Genomic DNA, 15942 nt, shown 5'->3' on the forward strand with positions numbered 1-15942 from the left:
CCACGTGCCCATCCTCCACTGCCCCCTTTCCATGGAAAAGGACACGGCTGAAGGAAGGAGTCTGAAAGGCATGGAGCGTGGGACGTCAGGGCCCTACCGTTCGGCACAGTTGTCCTGGCAGCGGAAGATGGTCATCTTTTTGTAGTCGAAAAAGGACACGCCTCGCAGGGCCCGGCTCTGGGTGTCATCCAGGTAGCAGCCGATGTATTTGGCTTTGGGGAGAGGAGAGAAGTCAGATCTGGCTGCAGACAAAGCAGAAAAGGGTTTGCAAACCAGTGGCAACCAGGGTCCCTCGGGCTACGTGGCCTTCTTGACCTTTTGGTACCAGTTCCTCCCTCCGAGCAGAAAAGCAGAAACGAGAGACTGAAAGTCACGTGGGCTGGCAGACCCTGACCCGTAAGGGCAGCGGAAGCCGACAGAGGAGGAAGGGACCCTTCTGCGTCCAGGGTGAAGGCCAAGCCCCTGGGCTTTACTAGTGAGAAAGGAGCACCCAGGGAGCCAAGCCAGGGTCATTCTCCAAGCACCACGCAGACGAGACCCATATAGAGACAGCTCTGAAGAGCGTGACAGAGCTGATAGCATGTTACCATTTCTACAAGCTGCCTTAAGATATTTACTTTTCCTCGGACACGTGGACTTGGATACCTCAGAGGATAGCCTCAAAGGCTTCCCACTCTGGTTACTTCCAGGCACTGGCCTAGTGAGTTTGGGCCAGCGTACCTCTCTAGGGTCTAGTTTCCTTCACTGTGGGGATGAAAATACTAACCCAGTGAGGTCAAATGGAATGATCTGCATAAATGTTTCTACCATAGTGTCTTACGCATAATCGGCACACAGGTAAAACGAGTGCAATACGAATCTGGCCATTCACAGTGCTGTGTAAGTACTTCACAGTTTGCCTACATGTGGGCCAAGGTGAGTGCTTTCATCCAAAGAAAAAAAAATTTTTTTTTAAAGATTTTATTTATTTATTTGACAGATAGAGACAGCCAGCGAGAGAGGGAACACAAGCAGGGGGAGTGGGAGAGGAAGAAGCAGGCTCATAGCGGAGGAGCCTGATGTGGGGCTCGATCCCATAACGCCGGGATCACGCCCTGAGCCGACGCTTAACCGCTGTGCCACCCAGGCGCCCCCCCAAAGAAAAATTTTAAATGACGTATAAAAACCAACTGTAAACCACACACAAAGTTTTCTTAAAGTAGTAAGTATGTTCCTGTACTTGAAGAGTCATTCCCACACGCTTCAGTTTATAAAACGGTCTTTCCCTGTTTGTTCTTAGAATTGGGACACGCGCTTTGCTAAGTGGTTTACAGACTCTGCCTAACTGAAACCTTGCGAAGATCTTCCAAGTCCTAATGTTCCCACTCTATACAGAAGAGGAAATGCAGGCCCAGAGGGGTGAAGTCACTTGCCCAAGGGAACACAGCTGGTACGTGCAGAGCTGGGGCGCACCCGGGCGATGTGGCCGCAGAGCCCGTGTTCTGAACCCCTGCTTGCTTCTGAAATCCAATGATCCTTGCAAGGACCCAGCTGAAGTGGGAAGCACTGGCAAGTTCACGCTCTCCAATGACTCCACGGAGACCCGGAAAGGTGCAGTGGCTGGCCTAAAGCCTGAGCTCAGTGGTGGCAGAACGAAGTCCAGGCCTAGGGGAGCCCCAAACGAGTGCTCTCTCCACTATTCCCTTTGCAAGTAACTGGAGGATGCCGCCAGCCCTTGCAGAGGATGACCGAGGACAATACGACGTGCCGCCGGGTCACTTTCCCTGGCTGGCCTGCAGTCTATCTCAGCTGTGGGCTGGCGCCCCCCTCGCTTGCGGTGGAGAATGGGCTCGTTCCCGAGCCATCGTGCCCTTCAGTGCCAGCCTGCCAAGTGCAGAACTTGTCAGCCCCGCTGGACACGGGCCTCGTCCTGATCGCTCTGAATTTCTTCTATAAGACAGGTGATGTGGTTGACTGAGAAGAGTTCAGCTCGAAAAGGAAGATCGCTTCCCTGGAGCGGGCACAGCAGACAGGGACAGCTGTGGAGAAGCCCACGTCCTGTCCCCGTGCTTGCTCTATGGTGTGTGGCCTTCCTGTCACGGAGGGAGTCCTGGCCCTGGGACTGGGGCATGGGTGCAGTTCGCACCTGAGCTGGGAGAGCGCCTCTGGCGAGGGCGTCCCACCAACTTCGGCTCGATCGTTCAGTAAAGGACAGAGCGTCCCGGGATGGGTTGGAGAAGAAACAGGGCAGGAGAAAGGGGAGAGAAAGGGGGAGCAGGAGGGGGGAGGGGGGAGGGAGGAAGGGGGAAAGGTGATTTTGGCAGCATGAAGTCTGTTGTCAGATCAGAAGACTGGGTGTGGGGCCGTGTCTTAAGCGCCTACTCTATGTATCTACTACAGGCCATTCCTTTTAATTAAAAAAAAATTTTAAGTTTTGGGGCACCTGGGGTGGCTCCGTCAGTTAAGCATCTGCCTTCACTTGGGCCATGATCCCAGGGTCCTGGGATCGAGCCCCGCATCGTGCTCCCTGCTCAGTGGGGAGTCTGCCTCTCCCTCTGCCTGCTGCTCCCCCTGCTTGTGCTCTCTCTCTGACAAATACATAAAGTCTAAAAAAAAATGTTTAAGATTTTTTAAGTTTTCATCCCAGTACAGTTAACGTACAGTGTTCTGTTAGTCTCAGGCCTGTGTACAATACAGCGATTCAACAATTCTGTACGTTACTCAGGGCTCATCGCGACAAGTGCCCTCCTTCATCCCCATCACCTATTTCCCCCATCCCCCCATCCCCCCGCCCCTCTGGTCAGCATCAATTTGTTCTCTATAGTTAAGAGTTGCGTTTCTTGGTTTGTCTTCCTCTCCATCCCCCCCCCACCCCCGCTCATCTGTTTTGTTTCTGAAATTCCACACAGGAGTGAAATCTTATGGTATGTCTTTCTCTGACTGGCTCATTTTGCTTAGCATTATTTTTTTACATTCATACCTTCACGTGCTTCTTATTAACCCGTTTTATAGATGAGGACGCCGATCCCGATGGCCGTTACAGCCGCCTGTCTTAGAAGCCAGTCTGAGATTCGGCATACGGCGTAGGCTCTGACCCCTCACCACTCACGTTACTGCTGCTTTTCCTCTTAAGTAGAATGAGAAGCTGTGGCATCTGCCCCAAGTTCCTACGCCCTGTAAGCGTCTCGCTTAACACGTAAACCCAGGTCTGTCCTCCAACCGTTTTACTTGTGGGGGATCCTTTTGGTCCAGGATTACTAAGAACCACATGGAGACCTGATGGGGAGAAATGCTAATGCCCCCTGCTGGGCTTCAGGTGGGATGCGCCATGGCTTCGGGTGGTCTCACCTTAGGGTGACGGTAGGGGCATTTGGCTCTATGTGGGATAGTGGATCGTGCTAGGTGAAATCTTGATCGTCATGGTAACAACAGTAAGAGTATCCATGTGTATAGACATGTGTCCACATTGGAGTGAAGGGGGGACTGTCCTGGTATCGTTTGCATCTTCAAAGCCCCACCTCTTCTATTTTTCTCTTAACAGACCTTACCCGCCCCTGACCTTGGCAGGGCCAATTATATTGCCCCTCCCACCAGCCAGTGACCGCTTGATTGCTCCAGGGAAGGGCACATGGCCCACCTCTTTGGATTCTTGCAGATCAAAGCTAAGAGAACGAAATTGGGTTTCCCTTGGGTTAATGACGCTGGCAAGTCTGTAAGCCCAGAGTGACCAAGAAACACAATCCCTGACACCAAAGTCAGCCTGTTTGGGAGAATGAAGCCAACACAGAGGCAAGCAGAGAGGACAGTCACAGAGAGACAGAGGGCACAGATCACTCCTTTGAAAACTCCAGTCCCTTCCGCAGTTGGGTGACAAGACATAGTGCATTTTCCTCGTTAGCTGAGGCTGGTTCAAGATGGGTTTTTGTCCCCCGCCCCCAGAGTAGCACGGTTTCACACATCAAAACTCAGGGTAAGTTGCCTGAGTCCACCCAGCTCTGAAGGTCTAGACCAAATCCATGCCCAGGCCTGTCTGTCTGTTCCAAAGCTGCCCCTTCCCATGTACCACAGCGAGTCTCGGCTTGGGAGGAGGACATCTCTGTCCCCGCCAAAGAAACCGCCCAGGGGAGGGTGGGGGAGAGAGCGTCCCTTGGAAGAGAGCTGGGATTTGACCTTAGGGTCCCATCTGCCCCAAAGCCTGGGCTTTTAAATGCTCTGCAACCCCCTCTCCGTCCCTCCCAGCAGGCCAGACATCAGGCTTTGAGTTCTCACACAACAGGTGCTCAAAGGAAGAGAGAGAGATACCCGGTCCCTCATGAATACCCTGGAGAAACACGGGCGTGTTACACACTCTGACCTGATGAACGGGCTGAGGTCTGCGGGTCAGGAAACAAACACTGAATCATTTTCCTCCCGGTCCTGGGCGAGCGCTGGTGCGTCCTTCCCCGCGGACCGTTCCAAGCAGGCTGTGGCCAGCACAACCGTCATCCCCGCCTCTGGCGCCTGCCACCTGCTCACCTCATCAGTGTGGCTCCCCCCCAGCCTGCCTCAGCGGCTTCCCCAGCGCCATGCCTTCAAATCCTGCTGCAATAGCACAATGTTTCCAAGACGAGGGGAATGTTTTTAGGTATGGAAAACAGGGACAGAATCACAGGCCACGTGAGGGGGGCTGAATGGCCAAGTTTGCACCGTCTATCAACTCATCTCTGCAGCTATTCGAATATTGCTGAAATGGCAGCGTCGCCCCAGCTGGACTATTTATCTTCAGTGCAGGAAGCAGGGAGTGGGGAGCCCGGGAGAGTGCTGGCATCTGGAAAAGAGCCCTTGCAACTGTGGGTTTTTCCCCCCCTTTCCTTTCCTTTTTTCCTTTGGCTTCAATTAATCTTCCCTCTCAAGAAATTTTGCTCTCTTCAATAAAGCTAATTTGTTAAAAGGATAACTAAACCTGGACATTCGGATCTGTATTCCTCTTCTTTACTGTCTATGAGTAGATTCAAAAACAGGAGGCATCACCAAGTGCGGGAAGAAAATCAGTTCTGGGGTCAACCAGATCTGGGTTCCAGTCCCAGCTCTTGGAGGTATCCTTCTCCTGCCTGGGAAGTGGAATAAAAAAGAGGGGAGATGGGTTGAATTAGGTCAAAAAAAGACAGGCTGAAGCCTTGAGCTCAGAACTCAAGGATGTTACCTTATTTGAAAACAGGGTCATCGCAGATGTGATTCGTTAAGGTATGGGCGCATATCGGAGGGGGGCAGGGCAATCAATAGGACCAGCATCCTTATAAAAAGATGGCCATCTGAGGATACAGAGCCACAAGGAGGCGGCACGTGAAAAGAGGCAGAAGCTGGAGTTTTGCAGACCCAAGCCAAGGAACGTCAACAGTTGCTGGCAATGCTATAAGCTAGGAGAAAGCCATGGAATGTGTACTCCCTTGGGGTCTTTAAGAGTGCACACCCCTGCTGACATCTTGATTTTTGAACTTCTGGCCTCCTGAACTGCACGAGAATACATTTCTGTTGCTTTAAGCCACCTAGTTCTTGCTCCTCTGTCATAGTGACGCTGGACCAGGAATACAGGGGTTTTGTTAAAACGGACCGTAAGTAGGATTCACCTATACGCTGAGCCCTGGCACCAGACTAAGCACAGAGCAGAGACTCAACAGTTATTTTCTCTGCCATCCTGGATTCGCCATCCTTCAAGATGACCACTCCAGCACTGTCTGGATTTCCTAGTGCAGAGAATGAAATTTCCTGCTTGTACCCGGGCTCCGTGGGGGTAGAAGGGATGCTTTCTTTCACTTTGGTCAGAGCCTACAGATCCCACAGACTCAGCTCAACAATCTCTTCCTCCAGGAAGGCAGCCATGATACACCCCCATGGCTGAACGCGATCTCTCCCTTGGGATGCCAAGTCCCCTGGCCCACCCCACCCTAACGGTGTTCTAAACAATTCTCCAGATACTATTACTTTTTCAAATTGGAAATAATTTAGGCTCATCGTGAAAAGGTGCTAGCATTAGGTAGCAATGCTACCTAAATACAATATGTGCCTTGTAAATACGCACAGAAAGGAGAGGAACAGGAAGGCAAGACACCAAGTGTGGACCGTGGCTGCAGGTGGGTAAGGCTCTGGGCCATTTTTATTTTCATCTCCCTTTCTATACATTTTAAGTTTTCTACAATGAGCATGTGTGATTTTGATAATCAGGACCAAGCTATTTTTTGCACGTATAAATTTATCATTTTACTTGCCCGTCTGCCCCCCAGGGGCTGTGAATGTTCCTCAGAGGAGAAAACTGTGCTTGAATCATTCCTGTCTCCCCACCAACTAGCACGGGGCAGGGCACATAGTAGGTGTGTGATAAACATGGGTGATGGATGGATGAAGTTGGGGACTATTCAGCTCAGTGGTTAAGAATAAGAGCTTTAGGGGCGCCTGGGTGGCACAGCGGTTGGGCGTCTGCCTTCGGCTCAGGGCGTGATCCCTGCGTTATGGGATCGAGCCCCACATCAGGCTCCTCTGCTGTGAGCCTGCTTCTTCCTCTCCCATTACCCCTGCTTGTGTTCCCTCTCTCGCTGGCTGTCTCTCTCTCTGTCAAATAAATAAATAAAATCTTTAAAAAAAAAAAAAAAGAATAAGAGCTTTAGACTCAGACTCGGGTTGGAGTCTGCTCTGCCTCTTGGCAGCTGTGTGACATTGAGTAAGTCACTTAACCTCTCTGAGCTTCTGTGGCTTCACCCATGGAAGGGGCTTTGATTGCTGCCTGATGGGAAGCTGAGGGTACAGGTGCACAGTCCCTGACATAGCCCGGACCCTCAACAGCCTGCAAAGATTGTCTCTTCAACTAGAGGAGATGGGGAATGGGTGCCCTGCTGCTCCTTCCAAAAATGCAGACGGATTCCCCACCCCCACTCCACCCAGTCCTTCTTCATGCCCGGGCTTCAAAATCAAATTGGATTTGGCTTCTGCAGGGGCTCTGCGTGTGACTAGCTGTGTCACCTTAGGCAAATCACATCACCTCTCTGCTTCTCTGTTTCCTTCTGCAGGATTAAAGTGCAGATAATAATAGTTGGCATGTCTTAAAAGTGCTTACCGTGTGCCAGCCTCTGTGCTGAGCACTTCCTATATACCGAGAAGTGAGGTGCTATGATGGTTAAGGTTCCCATTGCTAGTTTACTCCCTCCTCCAGCTGGACAACCTTGGGCAAGTGCCTTAACCTCTCTGGGCCTCCGTTCCCTCCCTGTAAGATGGAGTTAACAACAGCGTGCACCTCACTGGGTTGCTATGAAGATTATGGGATGTAATAGGTACAAAGTGCTTGGAGGAGGGCCTGGCACTTAGTACACATCGATTTGTCTTAGTCAGTCATCGTGACAGCCGGCCGCTGTTAGGTACTTCTTAGCTGCAAAAGGAAACGGCAGGCTCAGAGAGGGGAAGTGACCTGCCCAAAGCTGCACAGTCAGCAAGCTGCGGAGCTAGAAGGTGGACCCTGATGTGGCGGCTCAAAGCGCAGGCCCTCCCAGGGCTGGGGAGGTAAAGGGCCAGCGAGGTGCGTGGCACACGGAAGGCGCAAGCTCCACCCCGGGGGTCAGACGTCCCACCCAGCGCCAGCCCAGCCTGGGAGAGGCTCCTCCCTCCCCTCCCAGCCCGTGATGGGCTCTGAATCCTTTACAGCTCAAGTCCCGCGTCACTGCGTCAGGCAGAGCCCTTGCCAGCTTCAGAGCAAAACCAAATGTGTTCAGCGTCAGGTCAGAGAAGCGTCTTGTTTTTATTAGCGTTAATCTAATATGTTGTCTTTCCTCGCTGAACTCTGAATAAGTTAATCAAGGACAGGCTGGATTTGTGTTTTCTTAATAACGCGCCGCCTGATTCCGAAGGCTGCCTGCTGTGAGCTCGAGGCTCGGGGCTGCTTTCTTAGTTTCTCTTCCTTCTCCCTTTACATTTTATAAGATACATACGATGTCCAGGGGCAGAGGGGTTAGCGTGGTATAGGAAAAGGCTCGCAAGCTTTGGAATGAAATGGACCTTGTTTCAAATCTTAGTTCCTCACTTCCCCCATGTCACCTGGGTTTCCGAGTTTAAAATTTTCCCCGTTTGTGACACAGAAGAACAGTGGACTCTAACTTTCTGAGTTGTTGTGATCATTAAACAAGACAATGAAGCACTTACAACAAGGTCTAGCCCACGAAGCTCACTCAAAAGATGGAAGCTATTATTACTACTCTGAATAGTAACAACAACAATTAAGTGACCTATTATTATGAACCAGGAGATGTGATAAGCATTTTACAGATATCTTTCCATTCAAATAATATGGGGAAAACAGGGCTCCTGGGTGGCTCAGTTGGTTAAGTGTTTGCCTTCGGATCGGTCTGTGACCTCGGGGTCCTGGGATCGAGCCCTGCGTCGGGCTCCCTGCTCTGCGGGGAGTCTGCTTCTCCCTCTCCCTCTGCCCCTCCCCCCACTCATGCATGCATGCTCTCTCTCAAATAAATGAAATTTTAAAAAATCTTTAATATGTGAAAAACAAGCAGGACAGTTGCTGGCATGACGTAGGTGTTCGAGAAATGATAGTAATTTCTAGTAGTAATGGCAGTGAGAGTTCATTCTCACAACAGCTGGGAGGTGTTGTGAGTGTTGCTTGTATCGACTGCACCACGAGGAATTCATATTCTATCTGGAACCTTGACAAGCATACGTGATTACCATTCACCTAAGGACCCTGACAAGGACCAGAGAGGAAGGAGGAGCATTTGATCAAGCCTGGCAGGGATCAGGGACAATTTCCTGGAGGTGAGTGAAGATGAGAGCTGGAGGCAGAGTGGAGTTGACCCCCCGGAGGCACTCCGGACAGAGGAACGGTCATTCATTCCTGGGTCCATTCAATCTTTCATTCATTCCACAAGTAGGTACGGAGCACCGTGTCTGTGCTGGGTGCTGTCCCAGGTGCTGAACGGACAAGGGTTGGGGAGGAGACACACACACCCACCCACCACCCACCACCATCACCACCACCACCCCCAGGCGGGTCGGTGGGCAGGGCACATAGGCCTGGCACCATCTCTGCCCTTGTGGCGCTGACAGTCTAGCAGAGGGGCAGACTACAAAGGAAGCAAACACATCAAGAGGGTGCTTTTGGATGATGGTAAGTGCTGTCACAAAAATAAAACCAGGGACTATGGCTATGACCAGGTACAAAGTGGGGCTGTTTTACTTAGGAAGGCCTCTATGGGAAGGTGAGGTTTGATCGGGGATGCAAAAGAAGGGAGGAAGGGAGCCATGGAAAGATAGAGAGGAAGAGCATGCCACACAAAAGGAACTGGCCATACAAAGACCCTGCGTTAGGAATGGGCTTGGCGCATTCAGCGAAGGGGAAGGAGGACAGTGGGGCAGGGTGTGGTGGTGAGGGGGACGGGGGGGTGTTACAAGAGGAGATTGGAAAGGTGGCCACAGTAGGAGACTCTGGAATTTATCCTAAGTGGGATAACAGCATATCCTACGGTATGGGCTTGTGACAAACTTTGGGGCTTGCAAACTACCAGAAGGAGCTGGGTGGGAGTGGCTGGGGAGAGATACGGCCAGGTGGGTGGTGGAAGAAAGAGAAGCCTCTTCCCGATTTCTCGGTCAGTGCAGCACCTCACACCTCGCCCATGCCTACAAGATGGGGTCCCTTCCACAGGCAGACCCACGAGAATTTCCTGGTAAGAACCTACTATGTGCCAAGTGCTTTTATAACCACTGACTCAGGGAGCTCTCAGGAAAAGCCCACACAGGAGAGGTCACTGTCCCGACTTTACAAACGACAAAACGGAAGCGTGAGAAGGTATAACCATGTGCCTAGCCGCATGGCTGGCTGGGATGTAACTGGAATACGAATCCAAGTCCGCCAATCTGTTCTGCCACCTCCCACCTTCTCCTTCACCTCCCTATGAACGCTGCATCCTGGAAGAGGCTTCTAGGAAATCCCCGAGGGCGGGAAGGTGGGGTCTCCTGGCTGGCTCCCGAGCCAGGTATGGGATGGGACTGAAGCAGGGGAATGTGCTCCCCTGGGTGAGTCTCCCCCCACTAATCCCGCTTCCATCCGTGGTGAGAGAAGGGGTTTTCTAGGAGCTGAATCACAGCGGAAGTGTGACACGTGGCAGGAAACACCAAGGCTGGAGAGGTTTTCCTTCTGTCCCGATTGGTGGTGGATCTCCCCAAACCATCTGGTGCGGACCCCCAGAACGTGCGTTTGTGTTCATCTCCGGAGCTGCAGGGTTGCGGGCTCCTCCCCCGCACGCTGGGCAGACGCCGGGCAGACATCCACAGACTCTGAGAGACCGTCAGGGGGCCGAGCATTCGGGCCAGATGGGTTTGATTTCAACTCAACCGCTCTACGGCCTCGGGCAAGGGTCCCCCTTCACCAAGCCTCCGTTTCCAGAAGTGTAACCTGGGCGGAGGAGTTACGCTCCTTGCTCAAGTCCGTGGGGCAGAGTGGAAATCAGGTGATGTACTGCACTCACAAAGAGCCCTTTTGGACGGAAAGGCTAAGAAAACGCAAGGAAATATGCCCAGGGCAATGACAAGGGCCATCGCCAAGAAATCCAGCGAGGCGGGCCGGCAGGCCACGTGGTAGAGCAGAAGATCTGCCGCTTACTAGCTCTGCAGCCCTGGGCTCGTGGTGCCTCGGTTTCCTCATCCCTAAAAGGGGAAAGCAACACCATCCACGTGGAATCGTGGTAACAATTCAATACACGTAGAGGGCTTAGGAAAGTACCAGGCACACAGTAAGCGCTTAGTAGATGCCGCTTTCCATTTTATGGGTATTTATTTAACAAAGCTGAGAAGGCGGCGAGGAAGTGTCAGGCTTTGAACTCTGACAGATGTAGGGTCCAAACCCATGCTTGACTGTTTACATGCTGTGTGACCTTGGGCAAGTTACTTAACCTCTCTGAGCTTCCAATGTCTCCTCTGAAATGGGGGTGACAGCGGAGCCCCTGGCATGTCGATAGCAGTAACTGTGTGGCAGGTGGCTCCCGTTAAACGCTGAGACCTGGTGGCTGTTACTATATTCTTCTCAGCCCCTCCCTTCTCTTTGGCCCCCATCCCTGTCCACCCCTCTTACCTCGCTCCTCCTCCTTCTCCCGGACGATCCTCCCCTTGAGGGCTCGGCTCCAGGCTCCACCGTAGTCGCCCAGCTTGGCCCTCTCGCTCCCGTCCTTGCCCTTGAACCAGGGTCCGTACCGGCGGGCGATGCTCGAGGCCTCGCCTGCGTCCCGGAAGCCCCTGCCCAGGTGCAGGTCCCCCAAGAAGGGCAGCTCGGCGCCCTCGGCCGGGACCCCCGCGGCGGGGCTGGCCTGGCTCTGGGAGACGGCGGGCTGGCCCACGAAGCCAGAGTGCAGGAAGACGAGGCTCCCGGCCGTCAGGTAGAGCACCAGGAAGGTAAAGAAACGCACGGGCTTCCTGCGGAAGTACCGCTGGAATTTGAACCAGAGCTTGGCCATAGCAGGATCATTCCGGACTGGCTCGCTGGGGCTTGGCTGGAGGGGGGTTCAGGAAGCGGAGGAAGGGAGCGGCGTTTCCCAAGCTTCCCTTAGGGATGGAACCCCTGGGGGTCTGCAGCCTTCTTCCCCCCGTGAAGGTGATGGCTGAAACCAGAACAGGAGGCCAATTCCGGTACTTGGCTGAGACCAAGAGAATGGGGCCCTCCTGAGGTCAAGGCGAGCTTCTCTGGGCTACAAAAGGGGCCCAACGCCCAGGAGTTGGTCCCATTTTCCTACATCTTGTTCTCTGCGTCAGAAAGTTCCCCAAGAACTTTGACCACAGCAATCGCAGGAGAATTCTGCCGGCTACCAGCACTGCGGCTCAGTTCTCGCCTCTTCTCGGCTCCACGGGCCTGTCAGGGCTGGATGATTTCACTCAGGGTGGTTTTCTGGCCCCTTCCCCAGCTGGCGGCCAAGCTCAGGGTGTCTACCTCATGGAACCAGAAGCTGGCGGGCTTCCATCGGCTCAAGGATTAAGGCTCGGGGCTGCCACCTGGAAAACAGCACAGACACAGATTTAAGAAGCCCCCTCACAAAGGCCAGAGCTCAAAGGGTTCCTGAACCTTCTCAGGGGGGATGCAGAGGACCAGAGAAGGGAGGAACCAATGTCCTGAAGCACCCAGCAGTGCTGGGTCTTCTAGAATCCTTGCCTTTTTCTTTACACCAGACTGGGAATTTGGGGGTTTGACTCCGACAGGGCCCACGTTTTGGGACAAGCTTTATCTTGGACAAGCACAAGTTCTTACGCCCCACATTTCCTATTTTTTTGTCAAATACACTCGGATTCATGAATTAAGTCCAAAAAGTACTTCCTGGGGTCCTTGCTGAACTGCCTCCTGGACCTGGCTGATTCTGAACCAGATCAAATTCATTTTTTTCCCCCAGCAAATACTTAGCGAGCACCTACTATGTGTCAGGTGCTGGCCAAAGTTCTGGAGATAAAGCCATGAACCGGAGACACCAAGCCCCTTCCTTCACAGGGCTCGCATTCTAGACTGGGAGAGATCAAAGCCCAAGCCCTCTCCCCTATCCAAGGAAGTAAAGGAAATCGGGATTATTTAGCCACAGAGTCATTCGCTCTGCATTTATTTAGCATCTACAGTATGCCCAGCATCATGCCAAGCCATATGCGTATTACTCAGTCATTTTTCCCAGTGCTCCTATGGGAGGTAGCAATTTCCCCCACCTTACAGATTAGGAAACTGAGGCCACAGAGCCAATGAGTGGTGGAGTTGGGATTTCAACCCAGGACAGTCCAAATGCAAAACCACAGCTCTTAACCACTGCCTTTGTGACTCGGCTTTTATCCCACGTGGACGGGCTATCAGCTGGGGATTCAGAGAGAAGCCCTGAGGCAGCAGCCCATCTCTACTGCCTCCCAGTGACCAGTGGCTCGCTCTCTGACAGGAGGGCCTCAGAGTGTGGTCCAAGAAGCATCCGATTCATAATCGCCCGAGAGCTTGGTCAAGTATGAAGATCCTGGACACCTCTCCAACCGGAATTTCTGGTAGAAGGGGACACCTACAGGTGTAACCAGGTGCTCTCAGGTAATGGTGATGGGCACAGAGGGCCGAGGGCACTGCTTTTATGAGTAAACATTAAGGATCATTAGCCAGGAGGAAATCAGAATGTAAATTAGGAAACAGAAGACTCCTTCTGGCTGCTGTGATTTCACATTATCACCAGCAGGGGGCCTCGTGACAATCTTGGCCAAAGCACAGGATTAACTGGCGGCCAATGGGGGATCTGAGTGGTAACGGCCCGTCCTAAACCAGAGCAACAATGGGAGTGTAACTGGGGTCCCAGGTAGATTCCATCAGTCCTCCATATGCCATCCTATTCATTCCGGGACGAAGTACTAAGCACTAAGTACTCGGCACCCGTTATTGCTCTGGGTACCTGGAATAGATCAATAAACAAAACAGTCCCAAATCCATGCTTTTGTGGAGTCAAACTACCTGTTCATCCATCGATCCCTCTATCTGTCCTCTCCTCTGTTCCATCCATCAGTCCACCTACTCACCATCCGTCAAGTTATAATCCATCCAGCCATCCATTGCTCATTCCTTAGTCCCCCCATCCACTCACCATTCATCTCCGTCCCCGCATCCAGCCATCTACCTGTTCTTCCATTCGTTCAAAAACGCATGTTGCTTGCCTACTGTGTGCGCTCGGGATGCAGGAATCAATCACGCAGAGTCCCACTTCCAGAGAATTCAGTCTACTGAGGGGGACAGCAACGTAATGAACCACCACGCTAACTCACTCTATTGGACAGTGACAAATCCTGGAGGGGACGTACATAGAAAATGTAGAACAGCAATTAATATTAATAGCTCCTGTTTGCTGGGTGCGTGTCACGTGCCAGACTCTGCTCTGAGCACATACGTACTCTGACCTCATCCTGACACCAATTCTGGGAGGGACATCTGTAGTCATTTTGCGGAGCAGAGAAATGAGGCTCAGAGAGATTAAGTCATCTATCCAGGGTCACACAGCTGCGGCAAGCCTTGAAGGCCAAACTCAGGAGTCCAGATGATGTTCCAGCCGCACGCGTGGGGGAGCCCCTGAAGTTTCACGGTCACACTGACACTTTAGAAAGACCGATTTCTCATCAGCTTGAAAGCGTCCAGGCAGTCGGTGGTGGCCCATGGTATTCCATACAGATCACATATGTGCCAGATGTTTCTGCAGCTGGGCCAGGATGAAGAGAAAATGCCAGCAGCCATCGTGGCGATGGGCAGGGGGACACCAGCCCTTCCAGAAGGAGACAGGCGAGAGCTTGGGCTCTGGAGGTGGACTGACCTGGGTTCGGAACCTGCCTCTCCCACCCACTCGCGTGCTGCGTGACTAGGTCAAGACACCTGTTCTCCCCGACTGAAGGTCCTCGCCTGTAAAGTGGCCTTAAGAATCCCGACCCCTCCCAAAAGATCTCCTGCTGGGAGGACTGCGTTTAAAGGTGTCAGCAGAGTGCCTGGCACACAGTAGGTGCTCTGGGAAAGCACCCCCCCCACCGCCCCACTCCTCTCAAGGGCGCATGTGAGCCGCCTTCAAAGGCATTTGCCTCAGAAGCACATTTGCTGCCGTGGAGACGGCAGAGACGATGGCTGTTGTGTTCCCTGTGGCTTTTTGTCTCTCTGAGGATATTTCTGGGTCTAGTCCTTTTTTGTTGTTCCCTTCTCGTTCTTTTCTATTTCAACACATCTTTTCTCTAAGTGGGTGCCAAATGGGTTTTAAGAGGATAATGAGCTCATTAGAAGCTAGCAAGGAACAGAAAGAGACGGAGGCACTGGTGATGTGGGGAGTGAAGGGGGCCCACCCGGGAAGGGACTGTGAGGGGGGGCTCCTCCCGGGGACCGGGGGCGGCACTGACTTGAGCCACCCACGCACCTGCCAGCGCTGGGAGGGAGGGCACCTGGAGGGAGGGCACCCTGGAAGCTGGGCTCCACGGTGGGGGGGGCATCCTATCTGTTCTCTGAGTGAGCCCCAACATCTGGAGCACAGTAGGTCCCCAAGAGGTGTGGGGCAATGAGTGAGAAGAGTCAGGGGATTCACGTCTCCTGGGAGCTTAAACATAAACCCTGTCACCAGAACACTGGGGACAGCCTCAGAGAACAATGTTCAGGACTCTGTGGAGACAGTATCTTCCATTTATCAGCTCTGGGTGGTCCTGGGGTTCAGGAACCCCCATTGAGCCACAGTCCCACCTCCCCAAGGGAACCCTGAAGACTTCTCTGCCTCTCATGACCCTCTGTCACTCCCCCATCCCCAAGTCACTCTCTGTCTCTTTCCCTCTCTCCCTCTTTCTCGCTCCAGACAGAAATTCTAACCCCAAAGGGAATGGGGAAATGAAGCGAACCGCCATTCGTCGAACACCTGCCACACGCCGGACCCACGTTCAAAGGCTTTGCAAACACATTCTCGCACACTCCTCCCTCTCAGCAACCCATAAGGAAGGCGATGGTCCTCCCCAGCCCACAGACGGCGCATCTACGATCCCGAGCAGGGGGCACGTGTGGGCCTTCACCTCTCTGTCTTCATGTGCCCGTTACGTGTCGGAAACCACAGTCCCGTCAGCATTCTCTCCTGTCGCTTACAGGTGTGAGACGCAGGCAGGTGCCCTTGCCTCTGTGAGCCGCCGTCTTCTGTGAAATGGGTCAACCACAGAGTGGTCTTCTTGGGCTCTTGGGAGGGTCTCACAGGGCTGGAGCTCATGCTCGCTGAGCCCTCAGGCCCCATCCCTCTCCATGCTGCATGGGAACTCTCTGAGCCTCAATTTCCCCATCGACTGAATGGGGCGGATGACCTGATCCCCGCCTTGCCTCCCCTCAGGGCCAGGGTGAGTTTCCGCAAGGGTGAGGGCAAGAGGCCCCCTTTGCAAGAATGGCAGCATTCGGTTACGGCAGCTCGCGTTTCCAGCTAGAGCCTCCGAGCGTCTAAACACGGC

At 53.0% G+C, this 15942-nt stretch overlaps 1 protein-coding gene across 1 annotated transcript in view; it reads right to left on the bottom strand.

The window, feature by feature from the left end:
• The window catches only part of WSCD2 (WSC domain containing 2), a 52995-nt gene extending 41022 nt beyond the window's left edge, over positions 1-11973 (bottom strand). The window contains exons 1-2 of the mRNA XM_008707652.2: positions 11078-11973; positions 98-212 (exon numbers count right to left, since the gene is read on the bottom strand). Of these exons, the coding sequence (XP_008705874.2) occupies positions 98-212; positions 11078-11456 (494 nt within the window). The 5' untranslated portion in view covers positions 11457-11973. The remainder of the gene's footprint in view (positions 1-97; positions 213-11077) is intronic.
• Positions 11974-15942: the final 3969 nt, after the last annotated feature.

The sequence above is a fragment of the Ursus maritimus genome, unplaced genomic scaffold (assembly GCF_017311325.1).
Source record: "Ursus maritimus isolate PB19 unplaced genomic scaffold, ASM1731132v1 scaffold_33, whole genome shotgun sequence".
In the NCBI taxonomy this organism is placed as follows: Eukaryota; Metazoa; Chordata; class Mammalia; order Carnivora; family Ursidae; genus Ursus; species Ursus maritimus.